Genomic DNA, 21,138 nt, shown 5'->3' with positions numbered 1-21,138 from the left:
TTCAGCAATCAGCATGAGTAATATCATTAATTTATTTATAAAATAAAAAGGTCAGACATGAGAAGATAAGAACAAAGTGAGATCGTTTAAGTGATGGAGCCACCAAGTCAAGGAATGATCCGATCAACACATCAATCAATGTGCACACAAATAAGGCCTTTATGAACAAACAGTGTTATGATTAGTGTTTGTGCATGCACATCGACCTGCCATCTGGACACTTATACATATATATATATAAAAGTCCCCAAAAGGAGTGCTCAGAGCATCACACGCAGATCACAGCACTGGTCTTCTGCAAACGTAATCTACACAGATACCACAAACATTTCTCTTATTTTACATGTTCACATAGTGCTGAAGAAGAGGAGGTCGCCTGGTTGGTTTGCTGCTGCTGCCGCTGCAGAAAGCTGCAGTGCAGAGAGAAGAAGCGCACAGAGCTTCAGGGACGAGAGGGAAGGATGCAGAGAGAGAGAGAGAGAGAGAGAGAGAGAGAGAGAGAGAGAGAGAGAGACAGAGAGAGAGAGAGCGAGAGAGACAGAGAGAGAGAGAGAGAGAGAGAGAGGGGTGGAAAACGGTCTCTCTGCTTGCTTCCTCCTGCCAGCCTCTTTCAGGCTTCCGTTCCTCAGCAACTGAGTGATCAGAGACACAAAATAAAAAAAAAAAGTGAGCGGAGACAGGCAGGCAAAGGAGACACGCTGCCACAAGAGAGCACCTGTCTAGTCGACCTATTTTTAGGCACACCATGCGCTAACTAAACTATACCATAAGTCTCTGAGGCGGGCGATGGGAAGCAAAGCTCCGGCTGCGAAAAGTTGTTCTTTTGTTGTTCGTCAGCACCGTGGGCAGCCGGGCCTCGTGGGGCGCAGCGAGTTACACGGGTAACTTTAAAAAAGAGAAATATCTTCTGGAACTTTGCCATTATCAACGTACGCATATATAGGACAGCACTTTCAGCCGTGTGAAGAACTTTCTAATCCTATTCAGTGAAATCCCCCCTCACGCTGTGTGTGTGTGTGTGTGTGTGTGATTAATACATAGGACTGGAGCTATAAGCACAGTTTAGCAGCCGTACCCTGAAAACATCTTTGGTGTGGATCGACAGAGACGTCAGGAATATTAACACAATTAACAAAAGAGTTTACTTTCATGCCAAGAGTTAGCAGCTCAAAGTGTAAAACCAGGAAACAGAATTAGCCCCCCCCCCCCCCAAAAAAAAGGTTGTTTAAACCCTTCAGTTTTTGTACACTGAGCTGTTTGTGTGCTAAGCTATGCTAACCCCCTGCTAGCAGCATTGATCTTCTCAGCCAACACTCCCACAATGTCGATCTATTCCTTTTAAGGCAATTTGGTGATTCAAATTGGAAGTTATAATCTTGAAAACCTCCTTTGAGGCACCTGTGGCGATGTGCAGTACTCGCAGCTGTATGACCTCGGCAGTTTCTTCTGAACGTCAAATTTGTATCTTCTTCTCTGGCTTTGCACTCGTTTTGGAAGTTTCGTCGTCTGTAGCCTTCACTCTTTTCTTTGTTTGTTTGGCCGTAGCAAACATTTACTCTCAAAAAAGGCCAGAAAAGGAAAAGTGTACACCGCCTTTTTACAAGTGAGCTGAAGAGAGTGATTGAGTTTTCCTCGGTAAAGTCGCCACAGACGAGCAGTTCCTAATCATCAGTCCATCAGTGGAGGCACGCTCACCATTGTGTTGCCTCATTCAATGATAGTTAGTAACTTAAAAGACATTTCTCTAAATTTAAAAAATCTTCAAGGTCATTACTTTAAAGTGTAAAATTACAAATGCAACTCAATTGATGCGGAAAAAATGCAAAACAACATCATCAAACAGTGGAATTACAGAATTATACTTTGATGCATGGAGATTTTGATTGAACTGCATGTTTACAGTAGATCACTCACACATTTACCCGTACAGGTGAGTTGCTTGGTACAGTACTGATGGTTGAGCGTTCATTAATCTCTACGGTGCGGTAAAAGACTCCGGCTCTGGTCTCTCACGCTTTAATGAGGCTCACACTCTGTTAGCCTTTATGACTCTTTGGTTGCACTTCTGCTTGACACCACTTGTATATAATTCATTTGGTGCAAGAAACAGTTTTCTACATTAGCTTCCTTCAGCCCGGGACAGGAAATGGCGAGTAGAAGAAGTGACCTGATGCAGGCGCTCCAGTCTTACCGTTGAAGGATGCCTCTTTTTCACTATGTGGCTCCACTGAGTCTAGAATGCCAACAACTTATCAGAACCCAGTCTGCAGGAGAAAGAGACATGTCTATTATTAATCACACTTGATACAAGGACTTCAATGTAAACACGTTGTGCTTCGAACACGATTTTTCTCCCCTTTCTCTGCTACGTTTGTAAATGCAGAGTGGTAAAAAAGTGACAGATGTGTGCGCGGCGCGAGTGTTCAGTGTCACCGACGATCGGGTTACAAACAGGAAGAGGATACTTACGCTCCTTCATCCTTCAGTAGACTCAGGAACTTGCTAACTCTGTAGCCAGGCTCCATCTAAACACAAACACATGCATCACTCATTAGTGCATAGTTGCATTTAAAAATGTATTTATGAATACAAATCTTTCTCCACGGGTATCTGTTTGATTTAAAATTCAGAAGTAAGGTGTTCAAACATGAAAGCAATTAAAAGTAGTGGCAGGTCCTGGAGTTCACGCTTCAGTTTGTGCGAGCAGGGCTGTAGAGGAGGGGAGGAGGCGGAGGGAGGGAGGGAGGGAGAGGGGGAGGGGGGGAGGAAGTAAAATTAATGGCAACCTATGCAATAACTTACAGTATGTCTGGAATCGCCTGTAGCTACTAGAGTTAAGACATGAGAGCAGTCAGAAACACTGGAATGAGAGGAAAAAGATGAAGAGAAGAGTGAACGTGACTGTGTGTGTGTGTGTGTGTGTGTGTGTGTGTGTGTGTGTGTGTGTGTGTGTGTGTGTGTGTGTGTGTGTGTGTGTGTGTGTGTGTGTGTGTGTGTGTGTGTGTGTGTATGTGTGCATGCGTGCGCGCGTGTGTGTGTGGCTGGTAGCTGCGTGGCTGTTTGTAGCATGTCTCGGCAAACACAGATCCATACTTCTTCAGGCTTAGAGTGGGTTGTGGGTTGTGTGTGTGTGTGTGTGTGTGTGTGTGTGTGTGTGTGTGTGTGGGGGTGGGGGGGTTGCAGAACATGGCTGCATTTGTGCATACCACAGCAATTACACAGCATTGAACCTCAACAAACAGGCGGTACACATCATCAACATACCACAGACACACAGTCAGAGGGGAAATTAACACCTGCCTTTCTTTGTGTGTGTGTGTGTGTGTGTGTGTGTGTGTGTGTGTGATCTGGACACTGTGGACTGCTGCTGCTGTAAAAGTGTGGGATCACACAGCTCCAACAGTGCCGCTGGAAACTACTGTAAGTAGTGATTTCACTCAATGACATTTTGATATCATTATTGTCAGAGGAAATATCACGGTTTCACGATTATCAATCAGGGATTATTTTGATTATTGGACAATATGGGAAGGGAAAAGACACAAGAATGATTTTAGTCTAGCCCTGCACATAAAACATGTCTGCCCGCTTTATTAAATACAGAGAGCTCAGCGAGTTCTCACAGAACTGGAGTCACATCCAGGTAACTACTCCATATCCCCACAAGGATCAGGAGGTAAACATGAACACAAAAACTGTTCTCCATAGTAAAGTTTCATTCACCAGTTCAGTTTTTCTCCACCTTGACATGAGCATGAAGGGCTGCATGATTATCTCCAAGATGTTAGATATACAGAATTGATCATCCTGGTGTTTTCACAGGGTCAGGGCCCCTTCAAGGATGTGCAAGTAAATCATTTGGGTACACAGCAAACAGAAATAGCTACAGCAAAGCAAGAAAAAGAAAACACCTAGGCCAAACCACAAAAGCCCTGAGGGCAACTTTGAAAAGGTGAGGAGACGTTATACCTCCTGTACTTATCTACATACATGTTGTGTTGAAAGGGAGCCAAGAATCTGCTGCAGGTTGGAGGTCTATGGTTTTTTTGTTGGATCTTTATAGATGCTTACGTAGGTAAACCAAAACCATGAGGTGTGTGTGATTGTTCTCATGAGGAACTTCCCTCTGAACGTTACGCAGAACCCAGTTTCAGAACCATGAACGCACTGGATCTCAAACATGGTCTGTGAACTAGAAATGTACTGGATCTCAAACATGGTCTGTGAACTAGAAATGTACTGGATCTCAAACATGGTCTGTGAACTAGAAATGTACTGGATCCTTCTGCTCCACAAATCATCAGGATCAAAAGCCACATGATTCTTCGTTCCAGCTAATAGATGACAGTTTTTTGTGACGGAGACAGATTCTGTTGACTGCCGAAGAATGTCGGCCAGATGTCGAGGAAGACGAGGGACGGGCTGCTCGAGCTCCGACCGCACTAAACAATAACAGAGAGGCTGCGCCAATTTGAGTTTTCTCTTTCAGAAGAATACAAAAAAACCTTCACCCGAGTCTAATACCATTGGTGGAAATGGAGATGCACCAGTCAAGCAATAAATCAATCAAAACTTTGATTTAAGGAACAAAGGATGGTAGGACAAACTCAGGTTGTATCACCTATGGTCATGAAAGCTGGGTCATGACTGAAAGAACGAGGTTGCGGGTACGAGCGTCCGAAATGGGTTTCCTCAGGAGGGGGTCTGGAGTCTCCCTTAGAGAGAGGGTGAGAAGTTCAGCATCCGTGAGGAACTCGGAGTAGAGCTGCTGCTCCTTTGCGTTGAAAGGAGCCAGTTGAGGTGGTTCAGGATCATCTAGTAAGGATGAACCCTGGGCGCCTCCCTAGGGAGGTGTTCCAGGCACGTCCAGCTGGGAGGAGGCCTCGGGGAAGACCCAGGACCAGGTGGAGAGATTAGATCTCCACACTGGCCTGGGAACGCCTCAGGATCCCCCAGTTAGAGCTGGTTAATGTGGCCCGGGAAAGGGAAGTTCGGGGTCCCCTGCTAAAGCTGCTGCCCCCGCGACCCGACCCCGGATACAATACAAATTAAAGGTAAATAGCAGGAATTAAGAAGACTAAGAGACACATAAATAGGTAAAAAATAGGCTATAATAGACTTTAAATTAATAATAAAGAAATTAGAAAGTGAATAAATAAAGAAAGAAGGGTGATTTACGCGAAGATGCCAACAAAAATATCTAACTGGAGAGGCGACGAGATGTTAAAACTACAGCCGAAATCATAGGTGTGATTCAAGAGACAGCAAGAGAGTGCCGTCAGGTCCCGCCTCCTGCACGCTCTCCCCAGGCGCCGCCCCTCGCCTGAACCAAAGAAGAGTATTTCCAGTAAGTGAGACGGACGAGTCGGACACGCAGAATCTCCTGTTGTGTGCTTCCTGTGTGGATATGGAGACTCCAGGACAATGCCCTGATGCACACCTGATTCATATGAGTAAACAGCTCATGTTCCTTTGCGATCTATTGAATAGCTGTCAGCACCGTAGGGGTACTGTAGGAAAAGTGAGGCGATCTTTGGGAAATAATGAATGTGTGTGCAAAACGCCAATCCATCCAATAGTTGTGTCATTTCAGGGAAGTGGTCGACCGACAGACATCCTGCTAACGTGGTTAAACGGCGCGAAGGAAAGTTTCTCTCACCTGCAAGGACATTTCGATCAGCATGAGCAACTTTTTTATGCCGATCCATAGATTTTGGTCCTTTACAGCTTTAGCGATGCTGGCCCGCTCCACTTCCTGAAAACTGCCCAGCAGCTGTGGAGAGGAGAGAGACACGGAGAGGAGAGCGTTCAACGTTGGATTTTTTTAAACAGGTAAAGTCATTATTATTTCACGAGTGGTAAGAAATAATTCCACGTTACAGAATATAAAATATAGAGTCAAATAAAGTGAGTGTGTTGGCGCAGAAGTGAGGCACATTATAGGTTCTGAATAAATCGTGTTAAACAACTTCGCTGACAAAGTAAATGTGTATTAAATAGTTTTGGAGTGTCTGCGCGTGTGTGTGTGAGTGTGTGAGTGTGTGTGAGTGTGTGTGAGTGTGTGAGTGTGTTACCTCCAGGGCTTCGACCAGCTGCTCCCCTCTGGAGATGTTGGGAATGTGGATGGTGGTGCTGAAAGCATCCAACATCTCCATTTCCTGGAGGACGTCTTTACGGCTTGTGGTGCCGATGATCAGCAGCTTACGACCCTGGAAGAGACGCAGACCTCAGACTTCAGTTTGTTTTATTCTGCCACTCATTTGTTCATTTTCTTTAGCTGCTTTTACTATTCACATTCCTACTCTCCTGACTCTGAATTAAAAGGATGTGTTAGGGCTGGAAATGTTGGTTTGGGCGTATGGATTCTGTGTTTTTATTGGAAGGCACCTACACACTGTGCGATAACAGCTGTCGAGCAGGATCACTGTGTGAGAGGTCGAGTAAATCCTGATGGATTTTTATGTATTGTGCTGTTTTATGTTGTGCGTTTGCCGTTCTGAGGTTGTTTCTGGTGCTTAAAACGACTTTTAATTGTGAGTTTGACTGCAAAATTAAACAATAACCGTGGATAAGTCTGTGCAGTATTGCTTTTTTCCATCACTCATTAATTCTAACAACTCTGTCTCAGTGTTTTCTACATCGTTTCATGTTTTATTCCAATGAGTTGGTTTGTAGATGGGACTCATAGCGGCTATCAGAGTTTTGATGGAGGCCGTCTTTAATCGTTCTCATCGCCCATTGGTGGATGTGTCTCACTAGTAGTGAGAACGAGGATCACCTCTTTGGTTTGACAAAGGCTTCACAACATTTCTCTCGTGATTCTGAGTGTCCCACATGAAGGCCGACAGTGTACAAGGATTTCTTTGCAGTGTGGTTGTAGGAGGTACTTATCCATGGTCAGTGTATTACCTACAGTAGATGGCGGTCGGCACGCCCACAGTTAGGGGAAGAAGAGAGGAGGACCGATATGGAAGCTAAGAAACGTACTGCTGTGGACGGGGCTGCATCTTAATGTATTTCAGCCACTTTACTAACTTTTTAAGACAACAGAGTCACACAATAACACAAACAAACCAACCGATCGAGACAGCGATAGATCAGCAGCTTTCTTTTAAAGTTTTATGAGGTACAACGACAACTCACTGACAACAATGTCAACTCTGCTGGATATGAAACAGGCATGGAACAGCTTCAGTTTCGTGTTAGATCGAGCTGTCTGACGGGAAGGTAAAGCAGTGACAATACTCAAATATAGACACTTAAACCGATTTTTTTAGGTGGCTATAATACGTTTAGCAGCTGTCTCAGGTCACAGCAGTACATTTCTTAGTTTCCACGTCCCTGCTCCTCTCTGCTTCTGCCGACCGACATCTACTGTAGGTGATACGGTGACTACGGAGAAGTCCCTCATACACTTTTAAAAACCTGAACTATCCCTTTAAGTCACAACAAGAGCACAGAGAGCATAAAATAACAGGAGAAAGGACAACAGAACACAACAGAGGACAACAGTAGAGAAGACCAACATGAGCTCCGCTAAGCCGACAAGTTGGAGAAGGACCAGGAGAAGACGACGACGAAGGAGGAGAGGCAGAGGAGTGGCGAGTAGACAGGGGGATTATGGCTGCCGGCTGCCCCCCCATGGCGTGGGGGGTTGTGATGCTGCATGCAGATGAGGTGCCACACAGGCGGCGGTGCTGCCAGGTCCTGGCTCTCTCACAGAGCCCATTCTCCTCCCTGTCCCCCTGGCCTCCCCCGGCCCCAGGCACCCCGCTGGGCCCAGCGCTTTACAACCCCAGAGGAGCACTGCAGCCAGGCATTCAACACCAGGCCCCGCGCCACTTCTCATGCACATGCAGCCATATAGTGGGGCTATACTCTCATTCACAAACCCATCAACAACAGACACACACACACAAACTACAACCAAAGAAACTATGAGAAATGGGTCTCTACCACCACCATTCACTGCGAGCACAACGGGCCAGGACCGAAACACTAATAACCATACACTCACACACACACAGTCGCTCACACATGACAGTCGCAGCCAGAGACCTCCAACAATTCCTCACAAGACTTTGCGCAGCCTGGCATCCATAAGATCTGCTGCCCTCTTTCTGCCACCTGAGGACTAGCAACCCCACAGTGAGCGTGCTGCAAATAAACACCACAACAAAGTGTCTGTTACCTTCGGAGGAGTTTTCTTCAGCAGCACCAGCAAAGCTTGTAACACCAGGTTGGAGAAACGAGGGCCAATCGGGACGTAGTCTGATGAGACAGATCCATTTTATTCAACTCAGCAGCAGCACAACACAAAAGGCTTTTTTAAAAGCTGCTTTGTCGAACAGTGACTGACTGATTCGTCCTGACAGGTGTCTCACCTAGCAAGCGTTCAATGTCATCCACAACCACGCAGCTCAGCTGGGACTTGTAGGCGTCTTCAAATATCTATCACAGGGAATAAAAGTACAAAACAGCTTTATGCATGACCTGAAAGCACTTCAAAGTAATGATTTGTTTGTCACGGTCTAAGTAAACGTTTGCCAGTTTGGACTTTGTAATGGTGTCTATAAATGTTTTCAATTTAAAAACGTCTCGAGTCAGTGTTTACGTCCAAGTTCAATTTCATCCATACGTGACACAATCATGTTGTCAGGCTATAACGCAATTATATGGAGATACAGAATTAGAGGCTGACATTTTTTTTTTTCAGGGATTCCTGTGGGATTCAAACAGGATGGGAGTCAGCTTCACTTTTCATCATGTGACTGGGTTTTAATATTTAAATATGCAGTTCAAATGTGAATTCTTATCCATGTTTTCTTTATTTTTAACATAATGATAGTTGTTTTATTGTCTTTTAAGTTGTTTTTAATTCTCTCCTGTCTGCTGCGGTGGCTTTAAAACACAACACAGGAACAGGAAAGGGAAGGAGTCAATCTTCTGGGACTTGAATGGGACTAGGGCTGCAACTAATTATTATTTTGATTATCAATTAATCATTTGGTTTATAAAATGTCAGAAAATAGTAAAAAAGAAATCTCCATCACAGTCTCTTCTGTCATTCAATGTCTTGTTTTGTCCAATACCCAAAGATATTGGGTTTAATAGGATATAAAACAGAGATCAGCAGGACATGTTCATATTTGAGAGGCTGAAACAGCATTTTTTCCATGAAAAATTAACGATTAAGTGATTTATCCAAATGGTTGCAGATTACTTTTCTGCAGAGTCTTTGGGAGCAGAAGGACTCAGGAGTGAACTCCACACCTACATCTTGCACACCTCGACCTTGACATGATGCCGTCTTTTCTCTATTTCAAGACTTTGTACTCAGCGTGTGGAGCGACTTTTACCTTCTTGATGGCTTGGCATTTAGCGATCTCCGAGTGTCCGATCATCTTGTCGGGGGAGCAGATCTTGATGAAGGGGAACTGGGAATCTTCAGAGATCTTAGCAGCCAGTGCGGTTTTCCCACTGTTAGGAGGACCTGCAACATCAGTGTTATCAGTGTTATGTTCTATTGTGAGTTCAACTGTTGTATACTGAATAAGGGTGTTATTATTAAGCTAGCGCGCGTGTGTGTGTGTGTGTCTCCTACCCTCCAGTAGCACAGAGACCAGCGGTGTGCGGTCGCTGTTCTTCGTCTGCTGCACCAGCAGCTCCCCATCCTCCATGACCGCTGACACTGGGTCGCCCCAGCGGATTATCCCGTTCATGATGTAGCTGGCGTAGTCCTCCTGATTGGTACCAAACGCCTGCACAGCAGTGACATAGTGTTTTAGGTCAGGGTGTTATTTGTGTGAGAGAGAAAGTCTTTACTGTTAATCTGACACATCTCCCCGTCTATTGCACGAGTCCCTTCTGTAAATCAGTTTAAGATGAATTCAAAATATAAATGACTCCAAAAACATTACGGTATTTGGAATATATTCCCTGTTAATGTTTGAATTGCTTACTCCAGTGATTGGTACTATAAGCATAAACCTCGCTAAAATAGATGTAATAATGTCTTCAAATGTGTTGATTTTCACCTGAAAAGTCAGTTTTTTTTCATTTCTTCTACTTTTTTTACAGACATTTTTTCATCCAAATGTATTTGATACAGAAACAAGAGGGAGTGAAGTGAAGCTACGTACAGGTTTGATGTCGTTATTCAGTGAGGCCATGAAGTCAAGTCTGCTGACCACCAGCTTCTCTGCCGTCTCGATGTTTACCTCCACGGTGTTTGTGGCCTGCAACACACACAGAAACACACACATACATGCAAGTTGAGCGACAGCGGATAATGAGTTATTTTCTTTCCCTGGATGAACTCAGTGCACCCCACTGTAATGAAATCCATTACATGAAGTATTGCACGTTTAGATTGCACAATGTGTCAGCAGACAATGTACTCCCTCAGAGCAAGAAAGGTCAGACCGACAGGAGGAGGGAGGCGAGGATAAGTGTTTAGAGGAGTGAGGAAGAACGTCACAGCCATCAGACATGTGTGAGGCCCTTGTCTGTCATTTATCATCACCCTCCAATATCTGCTGCTCCATGTGTGTGTGTGTGTGTGTGTGTGTGTGTGTGTGTGTGTGTGTGTGTGTGTGTGTGTGTGGAGGGGGGAAGGGGGCAGAACACTTAACAGATGAGAGCTTCACCTTATCTGTGTGTTTGACTGAGCTGTGCAGATTTGAGCCTATGCACCTGATAAAACACTTAAGTGAGGAAGGGCGCGCGCACGCACGCGCGCACGCACGCACGCACGCACGCACGCTCACAGAGCTGATCGTAACAGTGCTACATGCGGAATAAGGCCTTATTGTATAATATTAATATCTAAAATATGCTGTTTACACGACTTGAATGAAATTCAGAACATTGTCAAATTTGGAATAACAGAAGATTTGAGTTTCATTCATTCATCTTCAACCACTTGTCCCTGTCGGGGTCATGGGGGGGCTGGAGCTGACAGGGCGTCAGTCTATCACAGGACACATAGAGACGAACAGAGACAGACAACCATTCACACCTACGGGTGATTTAGAGTCATCAATGAACCGAACACCTGCACGTCTTTGGACTGTGGGAGGAAACCGGAGAACCCGGAGAAAACCCACGCAGACACGGGGAGAACATGGAAACTCCACACAGAAGGGATTCAAACCTGGAACCCTCTTGCTGTGAGGCTTGGATGCCCAACATTTTTGAATATGAGGGTGACATGTCAATTAACAGAGATATCGACAATTTTCATATTTGCTCAATTTTAACTTATAAAGTGAAACATGCGTCACATTGACTGATTGTGGCTTCTCTGGTTTTCTGTTTTATATAATATTGGTTTCTTTCTTGACTATTTTATAAACTTTTATAGATTAAATGACTAAAAAAAAAACAACTAATTAGAGTAATTGACAGTCAGACAAAGTAAATGCCTCTGACCTTGATGTGTCTGTTCATGGCAGTGGACTGTGCAGCCCTGACCAAGCCCTCCAGCTCGGCACCGCTGTAGTTCTTCGTCTCCGCTGCCAGCTCCTTGACGTCTACGTCAGCAGACAGCAGCTCATACTGACGCATCTTCGCCGTGTGGATGTTGAGGATCTGAATGCGGCCCTTTTCATCCGGTAACCCTGGAAGGAAACAAAAAGCGTTATTATGTCTTTAGCTCAAACGTACTGTCATGCAGGAGACGTCAGTGACATCACTAGAGCTGCTGGTCTTAACTGGCTAAATTACTTAAAAGTGGAAACAGACAACTTTTCAACTTCTCCCCCCCCTAGAGTTTCCAAGTGGTATTATTGTTGGCGCCGCCGTTACAAAGACGATCGCTTTCCAACTACCGACAACACAGGAAACAACGCTTTTGTTTCCAAATGCACGTGAAGAAATGATCAACACCACTTTGGAAATAAGGGAGAACAAAGGACCACGTCGTAGAGTTCACCCCCACTAATGCACTAAAGCTCCGCTGACCCCGCACATGTTTTTTTACGCTTCAAACTTGTTTAAATCGCACAAATATCCTGCTGTACGTGTGTTTTGAACTTAGTTTTATGTCGTCATTTATACAGTTTGAATTCACTTTCCAGTCCACTGAGATAAACTGTACAAGATCTTCACTTCTTACCGATCTCCATCTTCACCTCGAGTCTCCCCGGCCTCAACAGGGCCTCATCTATCAGGTCGGACCTGTTGGTCATTCCTGAGGGAGGGAGGGACAGATGGACAGATAGAGGAAAGGAGAGACAGCAGAGAGAGAAGGATTAACGCGAGAGAAGAGTTATAGTGCAGATGTTCAGGGATGACAGTGGAGAGCCTGTGTGCGTGTGCGTGCGTGTGAGTGTGTGTGCGTGCGTGTGTGTGTTGCACACCTATGACCAGGATGTTGTTGAGCTGCTCCACTCCGTCGATCTTGGACAGCAGCTGGTTGACCACGGTGTCGTGGACTCCCGTGCTGCCTGCCATGCTGCCTCGCTGTTTACAGATGGCGTCGATCTCATCGAATATGATGATGTGAAGTCCGCTGTTCGCACCGAGCTGTGCAACACAGAGAGGAGGGAAATGAACGAGGGAAAAGAAGGAAATTAATGTATGAACTGTAAATATGTGCCGTCTACGGTTGTTGTATATCACCTGACTTGTCTTGCACAAGACCAGTTGATGGCGGCGTACAAGTTATTTATAGTATCTATGTGGTCTTTGCTTAAACATCCAGGACGTGTGTTTTTACGGTGTTTCCCAAACGTATTAGGGCATCACATTAAAGGATCATAATTCTCCTGTTTTACCTGAAATGTTGATGAATTATTCTCTGAGGAATTGTTGAGAAGCACACTGGGAAATAAATCTGTTAAATGCTTTAATTGGTTTGTAAAATGAGGTTTTTAGAAGATTCAAGAGTTTACTCCCAGGGGCATGATCCCGACATGTTTCCCATTATTGAATTACAATCCATTTATTAATTTTTAGTGTGTTTATGTGTGTATCTCTTCCATATGAGCGTGAGATGCACTGGATTTCTAACATGACAGTGATTTGGTTTTGACCCTGAGTCAGGAATTGTTTTCTGCACACAAACACAATCTCTAATATTTTATTAAATGAGGGCTGGTAGGTTTGTTTTCTTTATTTATTAATACCACCACTACTTCACTGTATTTTGTGGTACTGTAACTATCTGCTGATACACTTACTGTGCTTTAGGACATGCTGCTACATTTCACTGTGGTTTACTGTAACTTACTGTAACTTACTTAAGTACGAAATGCTGCTACACTCCACTGTGCCACACTGTCACTTAGTTCTGTAGGAAATGCTGCTACAGTTTTAACATTTTTAATACTTATAACTTATCGCTCCTTCTCACTTATTTAGTTTGTATTTATTTTATTTCAACATGCTGTTAAACTGCACGCTGCGTATTGTTGTATATTGTATAAACCTACGTTTAACCACAATGTCTGTTGCACTCTGTCACATTTAGTTATTGTTTGATTTATTTGATGTCAGCTTTATTTGGATTTGATTGATGTTTTTATGCTTATTGTCACTCTGATCCTTTCCCGTCTTTGTATTGAAACTGTTGCACAATCATTTCCCTCGGGATAAATAAAGCTTCTTGAATCTTGAATCTTATTATTTATTCATATCAGGATTTCGGCGCTTGTTCAAGAAAATCCACAGTTAAAAAAACATGTTCGGGAAAAAGGAAAAAAGAAAGTGATTGGATGAAAACGTATATTTCGCATGGTTGTTAAAAAAAACAGATTAAATTAGAGATAAAAGACAAAACATTTTTAAAAGTTCTATAAATGCAGGCTGTTTCTTAGTAATTGTTTTCTCAATTCTGACCAAAATAATAGTGGTTATGATTGTTGACACGTACACATTAAAGTACTGCGACTACTTTTAATAGCAGCAGCTCCAAAGTAATCTATAGTAACACATGACGTCGAGTTAATATCCCTCTGTTGCATTCTTTCAGGGAGACATGAAGACGATGTTTCACTTTCATCGTGACCTGAAAATCAGTCGTGACCCTCGACAGAGAGACAGATGGAAGAAGTGAGAGAGCTGCAGGGTGGGGGGTTATCCCTCCATCTACAGACCTGTCAGTCTCAGCCATAGCATTTAAAGCAGGTGTGGAGCTGTCCTTATTACACACTGGATGGTGTGTGTGTGTGTGAGTGTGAGTGTCTCTGTGTGTATGTGTAGGGAGGTCTAATAGGAGGTCAAAGACAGCCCAGCCCCTCATTAAGTGGTGAGGAGTGAGGCTCGACGCTAGTGTCCAAACCAACCACCACTGCCCTCCACACACACACACACACACACGCACACACCAGAACTTTACCAAAGTTATTACAGCGATGTCTGGCCAAAGGGCAGATCTCTCCTCTCCTGGAGGAATTAGTTTTTTTTCGGTTTAAAGGTGGATGAAATTCTGTTTCATGGGGATAACGTGAGAATACAGATGCACAAGAATGGATTTTCTCCATCTGATGTGTAGATAATACGCTGGAGCTCTACACGTGGCGCATCTGGAAGACGTCGTCAATCATCATTTAATACCCCCAGAATGTGGGGTAAACATTTTGCTACGTGGGATTAGCTGTTGGATGGATTAGCCCGAGATCGCCAAAATCTTCAATCTCGATATTTTCATTTTACAATACAACATGTTAATAAATACGTGTGCAATACTGATATTTCCTCTGTGCCATGGGGTAAATGTAAAAATATTCCATATATACTGTATTTCTCCTTGTATTCTTATATTGTTCATATTTTTCCTTATTTCTATTGCTTGTTTTAATTGATTGTTTCTTATTGATGCTTCTATGCTTGCTATCCACTTTGCTGCTGCAATAAGGAAATTTCCCCTTTGTGAGACTAAGAAAGAAATATCTTATCTCTTATCTTAATGTAATTGAATAAATAAGTAGTCTCTATGAAGTAACCCCATGGTAAAGCCTCTATTGTATACTTCTGTGGGAAATAAATACATGAATTGAATGATTTAGTGCGTTCTTTCTGTATATTTGTGTATTTTTCTGCATCCACTATGCAAAAAACACCAGGTCAAATTTGTAGTATGTACTCTGATTATAAAGTTGATTCTTGAAAATGAACACTGACTTGTAAATGCATCGACACAAAGCAGAGTAATCGGGTTAAGGAAACTTATGTTAAGTTGACTTACGTTAATGTGCTCGTTATTATCAGTTAAGTTGATGTAATTGTGCATCTCGATAAAGGATTTCATTATGTTTCCATTTAAAGATCATTAATTATCATGCTGACTTATCGCCAAGCTCTAATTTGCTGTGCTTTATATTCTACACCTCTTGAAAGCACATTAATGTTATTTTGGCGGCAGTAGCTCAGTCCAGAGGTGACTCAGCTGGGAACCGGGGGGTCGCTTGTTTCGAGTCCCTGTGTGGACCATGAATGGAGCGTGGACTGGTGGCTGGAGAGGTGCCAGTTCATCTCCTGGGCACTGCAGAGGTGCTGTTGAGCAAGGCACCGAACCCCCAACTGCTCCGGGCGCCGGCAGCCCCCTCGCTCTAACATCTCTCCATTAATTGCATGTATAGGTCCTGTTTGTGCATGTGTGTGTATTTCGGGCCTGTGTGTGTAACATGAATAACTTCTGTAATGTACTATGATAAAATTAAGGCTACGTTCCACTCCACTGTGCTTTTGCTACCTTTACGTCTGTCTGAGAAACACTCTTGTGCATGCGGGGATGTATAATGTAACGTGCACTGCTCTCACCCTCTTCTGTTCATCCTCTGCGTCTGCAAACAGCTTCCTGATGTTGGCCTCAGACTCTCCCACGTACTTGTTGAGGATCTCGGGCCCGTTGACGATCTTCGGCTCCCGGGCCTTGAGCATCTTGCCAATCTGTCGTGCCATCAGGGTTTTGCCGCAGCCTGGGGGTCCGTACAGCAGGATCCCCTTCACATGCTTACAGCCTGGAGACAGACACACGACCAGGGAGAGAGGAGAGAGAGTTGAACAGAGTACAGGGGGTTCATTTTGTTCAACTACGTATAGAGCTAACACCTTTGGTGAATCCCACTCAGATGACTTTTTTCTCTCACACACAGACATAGAAAAAGTAACTTTGACTCAATTATTTACAATACATTCATAACAATGTGTATTATTGTTGCAGAACACTGGAGCTATACATGCATCTGACTATGTTCAGTGCCATCCATTCCACTTTTCTTCAGGTAAGCTGACTGATTGTGTCTTTTCCAACAAAAAAACTCCTACCGCTCACTTTTAATTTCTATTAGGAAAAGACAAGATCAAGTGTAATAATAATGAATAATAACTTTATTTGTATAGCAACAACATACACACATATACTCATCTTTGTAATAGGACGAAAAAAGAAAATGAAATAAACAGGTGAGAGGGGGAAAAGACAATGAAAAGCAGATTAAAAGACAACATCACATGAAAGCAAGTCTATAAAGATGTGTTTTAAAAAGTGCTTTAAGTTTACAAAAGCTAGAGATATTTTTATATAGATGTATGCACGCATATGCACAGGAAGAGGTATTTTAAAGCTGCAGTCGTGAGTGGCAATAATAATAACTTTATTTGTATAGCAACAACATACACGCATATGATCATCTTTGTAATAAGGACGAAGAAAGAAAATGAAATGAACAGGTGAGGTTTCAGAGCTGCAGTCGTTAGTGGAGTCCTGCAAAGTCAGACCCACCACCGCTTCAGCAAACTTTAGCATTCAAGCTCTTTAGACCTTTTTTTAAAAATACTTTTGAACTCTTTAAAAACTGATCTCCCACGTGCAGCTGTTGCTTATATGATCCTGTGCAAAATGATCTAAAATAAAGATTTGCAGCAGAAAGCTGAGGTTTCTGTCTCAAGAACATACAGGGTGATTACGTCATTATGTTACGTGACGTACTGTGAAAAACCTCGGTTTCAATCGCAGATGAAATTATCAAGACGCCTCAAAATGAGCAAAACAAGTACATGAGTGTTAACAAATATCATGTGTCTACACTTATAAATCTTTTGGATCAATATGTTTTGTGTTTATTTAGTAATATTTGAAGAGAACATTGTTGTTTTTTATGACACATTTCATTACTTTTGTTAATTATTGTTGTTTAATGACTTTCATTACCTTTTCGCTTAGGTGGTACAGAGTTAGGAACATGAAATATTTGAAGATACTCCAAGAAATTACATCACAATCAGCAAAAATACCAATGTTTTTCAGGCACTGGTGGACCTTTTCTGTTGTTTAAGGGTTTTAACTTTTAACAGACCGGTTTTACGGTGCATTTGAAAAACATTAATCATGTTCAATGATGAAGAGGTTTCCAGATTTAACCCACTGTGAACTTATTACAAGGCAGCAAAATCTGCCCCGTTACTCCAGCTGTTCCCATCGCAGCACCACTCATTTCCTTTGTTTTATTCCTTTTCCATAAAGATCAAGTGCGCAGACTGCAAGATCTCCCTCCACCAAACTAACAGTGCAGGTCTTTTAATGGCCTTTTGCACCTGCTTAATGACATTTAGCCCAGACTAATTGAGAGGCCCCAGATAACCATCTTAGCTGCCATTTGGGCCTGCTGAAGGATGACAGGTGGGGGGGTTTGGAGGGAAGAAGGGACGGCTTCTCTAGCGAAGGCGGGGAAAAAGTTGTGTGCTTTGTGTTGTGTTTGGGAGAGAAAGCGCTGCGGCTTCTGTCTGCCTGCTTCACCTCTCTGGGAGCAAAGGGGAGACAAGGTGAAACTTTTGCTTCACCGCACACACAAAATGCACAACGTACACATGCACGCCACTTGTCTGTCAGCATCTGCTCTCCCTGCACCCCCCCACGCCTGCCAATTACAGCGTTACCTTTAGCTGGATGCTCTATCAGGGCATGCCATCTCATTACAGCAGCCAGCTGGCCACAGCCAAAGGCTGACTCCCGCACAAAACCACCCGGCTAAAAGGTCAGCTCACACACTGCTGGACGCCGCCACAGGCCCTGAGCGCTGTGGGTTACAGATTTAAGTAATGTGTGTGTGTGTGTGTGTGTTTGCCAAACTCAGAGGTCTTAACAACAGGTTTTCACAAGACGTCTGGGAGCGAGGATTAGGACAGATGTGAGTGCATGTGTGTGTGGGTAGGGAGGTTTTTGTGTATGACTCACAAAGAAGACTACCTGATGGCCTTTGCACCGCGTGAATCACCGTCGTAATCTGACAGCTGTCAAAGATCTATTAATGAGTGTGTGCAGGGATCACCGTCAGGGGATGCCAGGGTTTTTAGTCACGGTTGAGGCGCTGCAGAAGGACGCTACGATGAGAATTATAGTTTTGTTTGTTGCTTAAAGGATTAAACACACGCTGAGTATAATAATAACTGAAAACAGTGATTATTTTTGGCAGGTATTACTCATCTGTTCAACCTGGAGAATCCTCAAGGAGAAAATTGCGTGCGTGTGTGTGCGTGTATGCGTGTTTCTTTTCATTTAAAATGCTGAGGGAATGTCCTAACATTGATTTAATTTAGGTTTGTACTTAAATTGAGACACTACAAGTAAAAACATCTTTAATGCACTGGTCAATTTTGAGATTTTGGGATATTTTGCCTCAACAAAACATTTTCTTTGAGACTAGTGGAAAGAAAACAACCAAGATACACATTTTGATGTTTATTTTACTATATTTTTTCTACTTGTATCTGTAGATTTCTCCTAAATTCACCAAAGGTTAGCATTAGATAATGCCTCATTTGCATATTTAAACATAACATTTCATAAAACTTGTAATAAAAAAATAATTGTTAATGTAAATAATCAACTGGGGTTGTGAAATGGCTTCATTGTGAAATCTATTAGTTGCTATTATATTTACCTGAAGTGTCTCTTTAAAGGGATTATTCGGCTTTTTTGAAGTGTGGTTGCATGAGGTACTTGTCTATAGTCAGTGTCTTATCTGCAGTAGACGATGGTAACACGGCGCCAAAATATCCCTTTAAGCGAAAGACCTTTGAAACAGACTAGATTGTCAGAGAAGTCCTCTCATGAAAGCGTCATCTGACTCCCAGCACCACTTTAAAAAGGCGGGAGAGCAACAAACAAATGAATAAGCGATGGTGGGATGAAGAGAACGAGGGAAAACTCACCCATCTGTTCTACTATGTCCGGAGGGAAGACTCTGGAGGCGAACGCTCTGCGGAAGATGTCAGAAAACTCCTTGTCGAGGCCGCCGATGCCCATCCTCTCAAAGTTCCAGTCCGGGCTGATGATGGACTGGCGAGACTCTCTGGTCTTGGATTTCCCTGGAGGTGGTGACACGGAAACAAACACTAAATGTTCTGCTCTAAAAAACGAGAGTCTAACGATTTATGATTATTAAGTGAACAGAGCACTTCTGTCCTTTCTTATAAGGGGCTGTTGCAGGAGTTATTTTAAAGACCCAAAATTAAAGTTTGCAGTGAAATTAAGATGGTGCATTAAAAAAGCTCTGTCTGAAAAAACGCTTTTTATGTTTAAGCTCAAGTTCAAGATTTTCAGAGTAAGACACAGAAACACATTTATTGCCACAGAGGTTTTCACATACAAGGAATTTGCCAAAATTGGTCGTTTAGTGTTTACCAATAAACATAGAGACAATAAAAAACAACGATCGATGCTAATCCTGCAAAGAAACATAAATATAGAATAGAAAAAATACAATCAACATGCCAATAAAATATTACAAATATGCAATGTGCTTTAAAATAAAAGAGCTGCAGAGTCTAAGAAGTTGTAGTTCTGTGCATGACCGTGACAAATATTGACCAGGGAACGTGCACGTCCAGTATAAAACCGCTCTATAGAGAGAGAGCGATTAGTCAAAAAGACACATTTTTCATTTGAATTTCTGACAGATGTGTTCAGTATATTATAAAGATATTCAAGTCACCAGAATATGTTACATTAACATCTCGTTATGGAGGTAAACTGAGCATCAGGTGACCATTGGCGCCGTGGCTTGTGAATGTGAAATGGGAAAGCCAGCCGCGTGTCAAGTGTGCCCCCTTGTGGTTTTTGTGGAGAAGTTAAAAAACACACTTTCCTCTCTTTAGAATTAAAGTGTGAGGTTGTTGCTCACTATCTGCTATCTTCACTGCAGCTTCCGCGGCTGTATTTTTAATATTTCCACTGGCCGTCAGCTGAAGATTAGACCACGGAAGATTACTGTTGACACTCACCGATCAGGGTCATGGACGAGCTCTCGGACTTCTCGAAAATCACCTGACTGTTTCCCAGCAACAGACCGATCTCAATCTGAGGAAAGAGACAAGAAAGATGAGAATCATTACATCCATGTGCAACACTGCGCTCTTCAACTACGTGGGGTTTAAGAGACACAACAGGCGAGTAGAGTGGGAATTTGAATTAACAGATGAACCGTGAAACTCAGTTGCTAACTAACAATAAGAGGATTCTTTGTTGTATTAGAGGTTTTCTGAAATGTATTGTTTAAATATGCTAATTAGGGATTATCTCATTAAATAATTGCTCATTTATATATTTTTCAAAAACATAATTGATGACTCTAAATCACCCGTAGGTGTGAATGGTTGTCTGTCTCTGTTTGTCTCTATGTGTCCTGTGATAGACTGGCGTCCTGTCCAGGGTGGACCCCGCCTCACGCCCGATGTCAGCTGGGATCGGCTCCAGCCCCCCCCCCCGCGACCCCGACCCAGGGATAAGCGGTTGAAGATGAATGAATGAATGAATAAATCTGAAAATTGATAAATCCAGTTCCAAAATTGTAAAAGCAGAGGGAATTTGGGAAATCTCCCTAGCCATAAACAATCTTCAGCATGATTTGATGAATAAAATGTTGTATAAATCAGACTGTGAGTGATATCTGAACAAAGCCCTCAGTAAAAAAAAAACCTTCAGGACATAGGACGGACTATGGGAAAGACTTTAGGAGTGAGAAAAACTCATTTTGAGAAAGCTATATGGAAAAGATTAAATACATTTGGCAAGACACGATTACGACAATGAGGCTTTCTAAAACGTTATGCTCAAATATGGGAATTAGGCATTATTTATCGCTACAATCTAAATCTACAGACAAACAGATATAGTGACAGATATCGTGTAGT

At 42.9% G+C, this 21,138-nt stretch overlaps 1 protein-coding gene across 1 annotated transcript in view; it reads right to left on the bottom strand.

Annotated features, from left to right (window-relative positions):
• Window positions 1-8: 8 nt before the first annotated feature.
• LOC310960694 (vesicle-fusing ATPase-like) overlaps window positions 9-21,138 on the bottom strand; it is a 30,534-nt gene continuing 9,404 nt past the window's right edge. Inside the window, exons 7-22 of the mRNA XM_083932457.1 lie at window positions 20,230-20,305; window positions 19,159-19,314; window positions 15,766-15,965; window positions 12,363-12,528; window positions 12,119-12,193; window positions 11,434-11,621; window positions 10,143-10,238; window positions 9,605-9,761; window positions 9,360-9,493; window positions 8,385-8,451; window positions 8,192-8,271; window positions 6,075-6,209; window positions 5,660-5,773; window positions 2,470-2,525; window positions 2,192-2,264; window positions 9-632 (exon numbers count right to left, since the gene is read on the bottom strand). Of these exons, the coding sequence (XP_083788583.1) occupies window positions 2,234-2,264; window positions 2,470-2,525; window positions 5,660-5,773; window positions 6,075-6,209; window positions 8,192-8,271; window positions 8,385-8,451; window positions 9,360-9,493; window positions 9,605-9,761; window positions 10,143-10,238; window positions 11,434-11,621; window positions 12,119-12,193; window positions 12,363-12,528; window positions 15,766-15,965; window positions 19,159-19,314; window positions 20,230-20,305 (1,731 nt within the window). The 3' untranslated portion in view covers window positions 9-632; window positions 2,192-2,233. The remainder of the gene's footprint in view (window positions 633-2,191; window positions 2,265-2,469; window positions 2,526-5,659; window positions 5,774-6,074; window positions 6,210-8,191; window positions 8,272-8,384; window positions 8,452-9,359; window positions 9,494-9,604; window positions 9,762-10,142; window positions 10,239-11,433; window positions 11,622-12,118; window positions 12,194-12,362; window positions 12,529-15,765; window positions 15,966-19,158; window positions 19,315-20,229; window positions 20,306-21,138) is intronic.

This window comes from Echiichthys vipera, assembly GCF_963691815.1.
Source record: "Echiichthys vipera genome assembly, chromosome: 18".
NCBI classification, from domain to species: domain Eukaryota; kingdom Metazoa; phylum Chordata; class Actinopteri; order Perciformes; family Trachinidae; genus Echiichthys; species Echiichthys vipera.
This window is presented reverse-complemented; position numbering and strand designations above follow the sequence as displayed.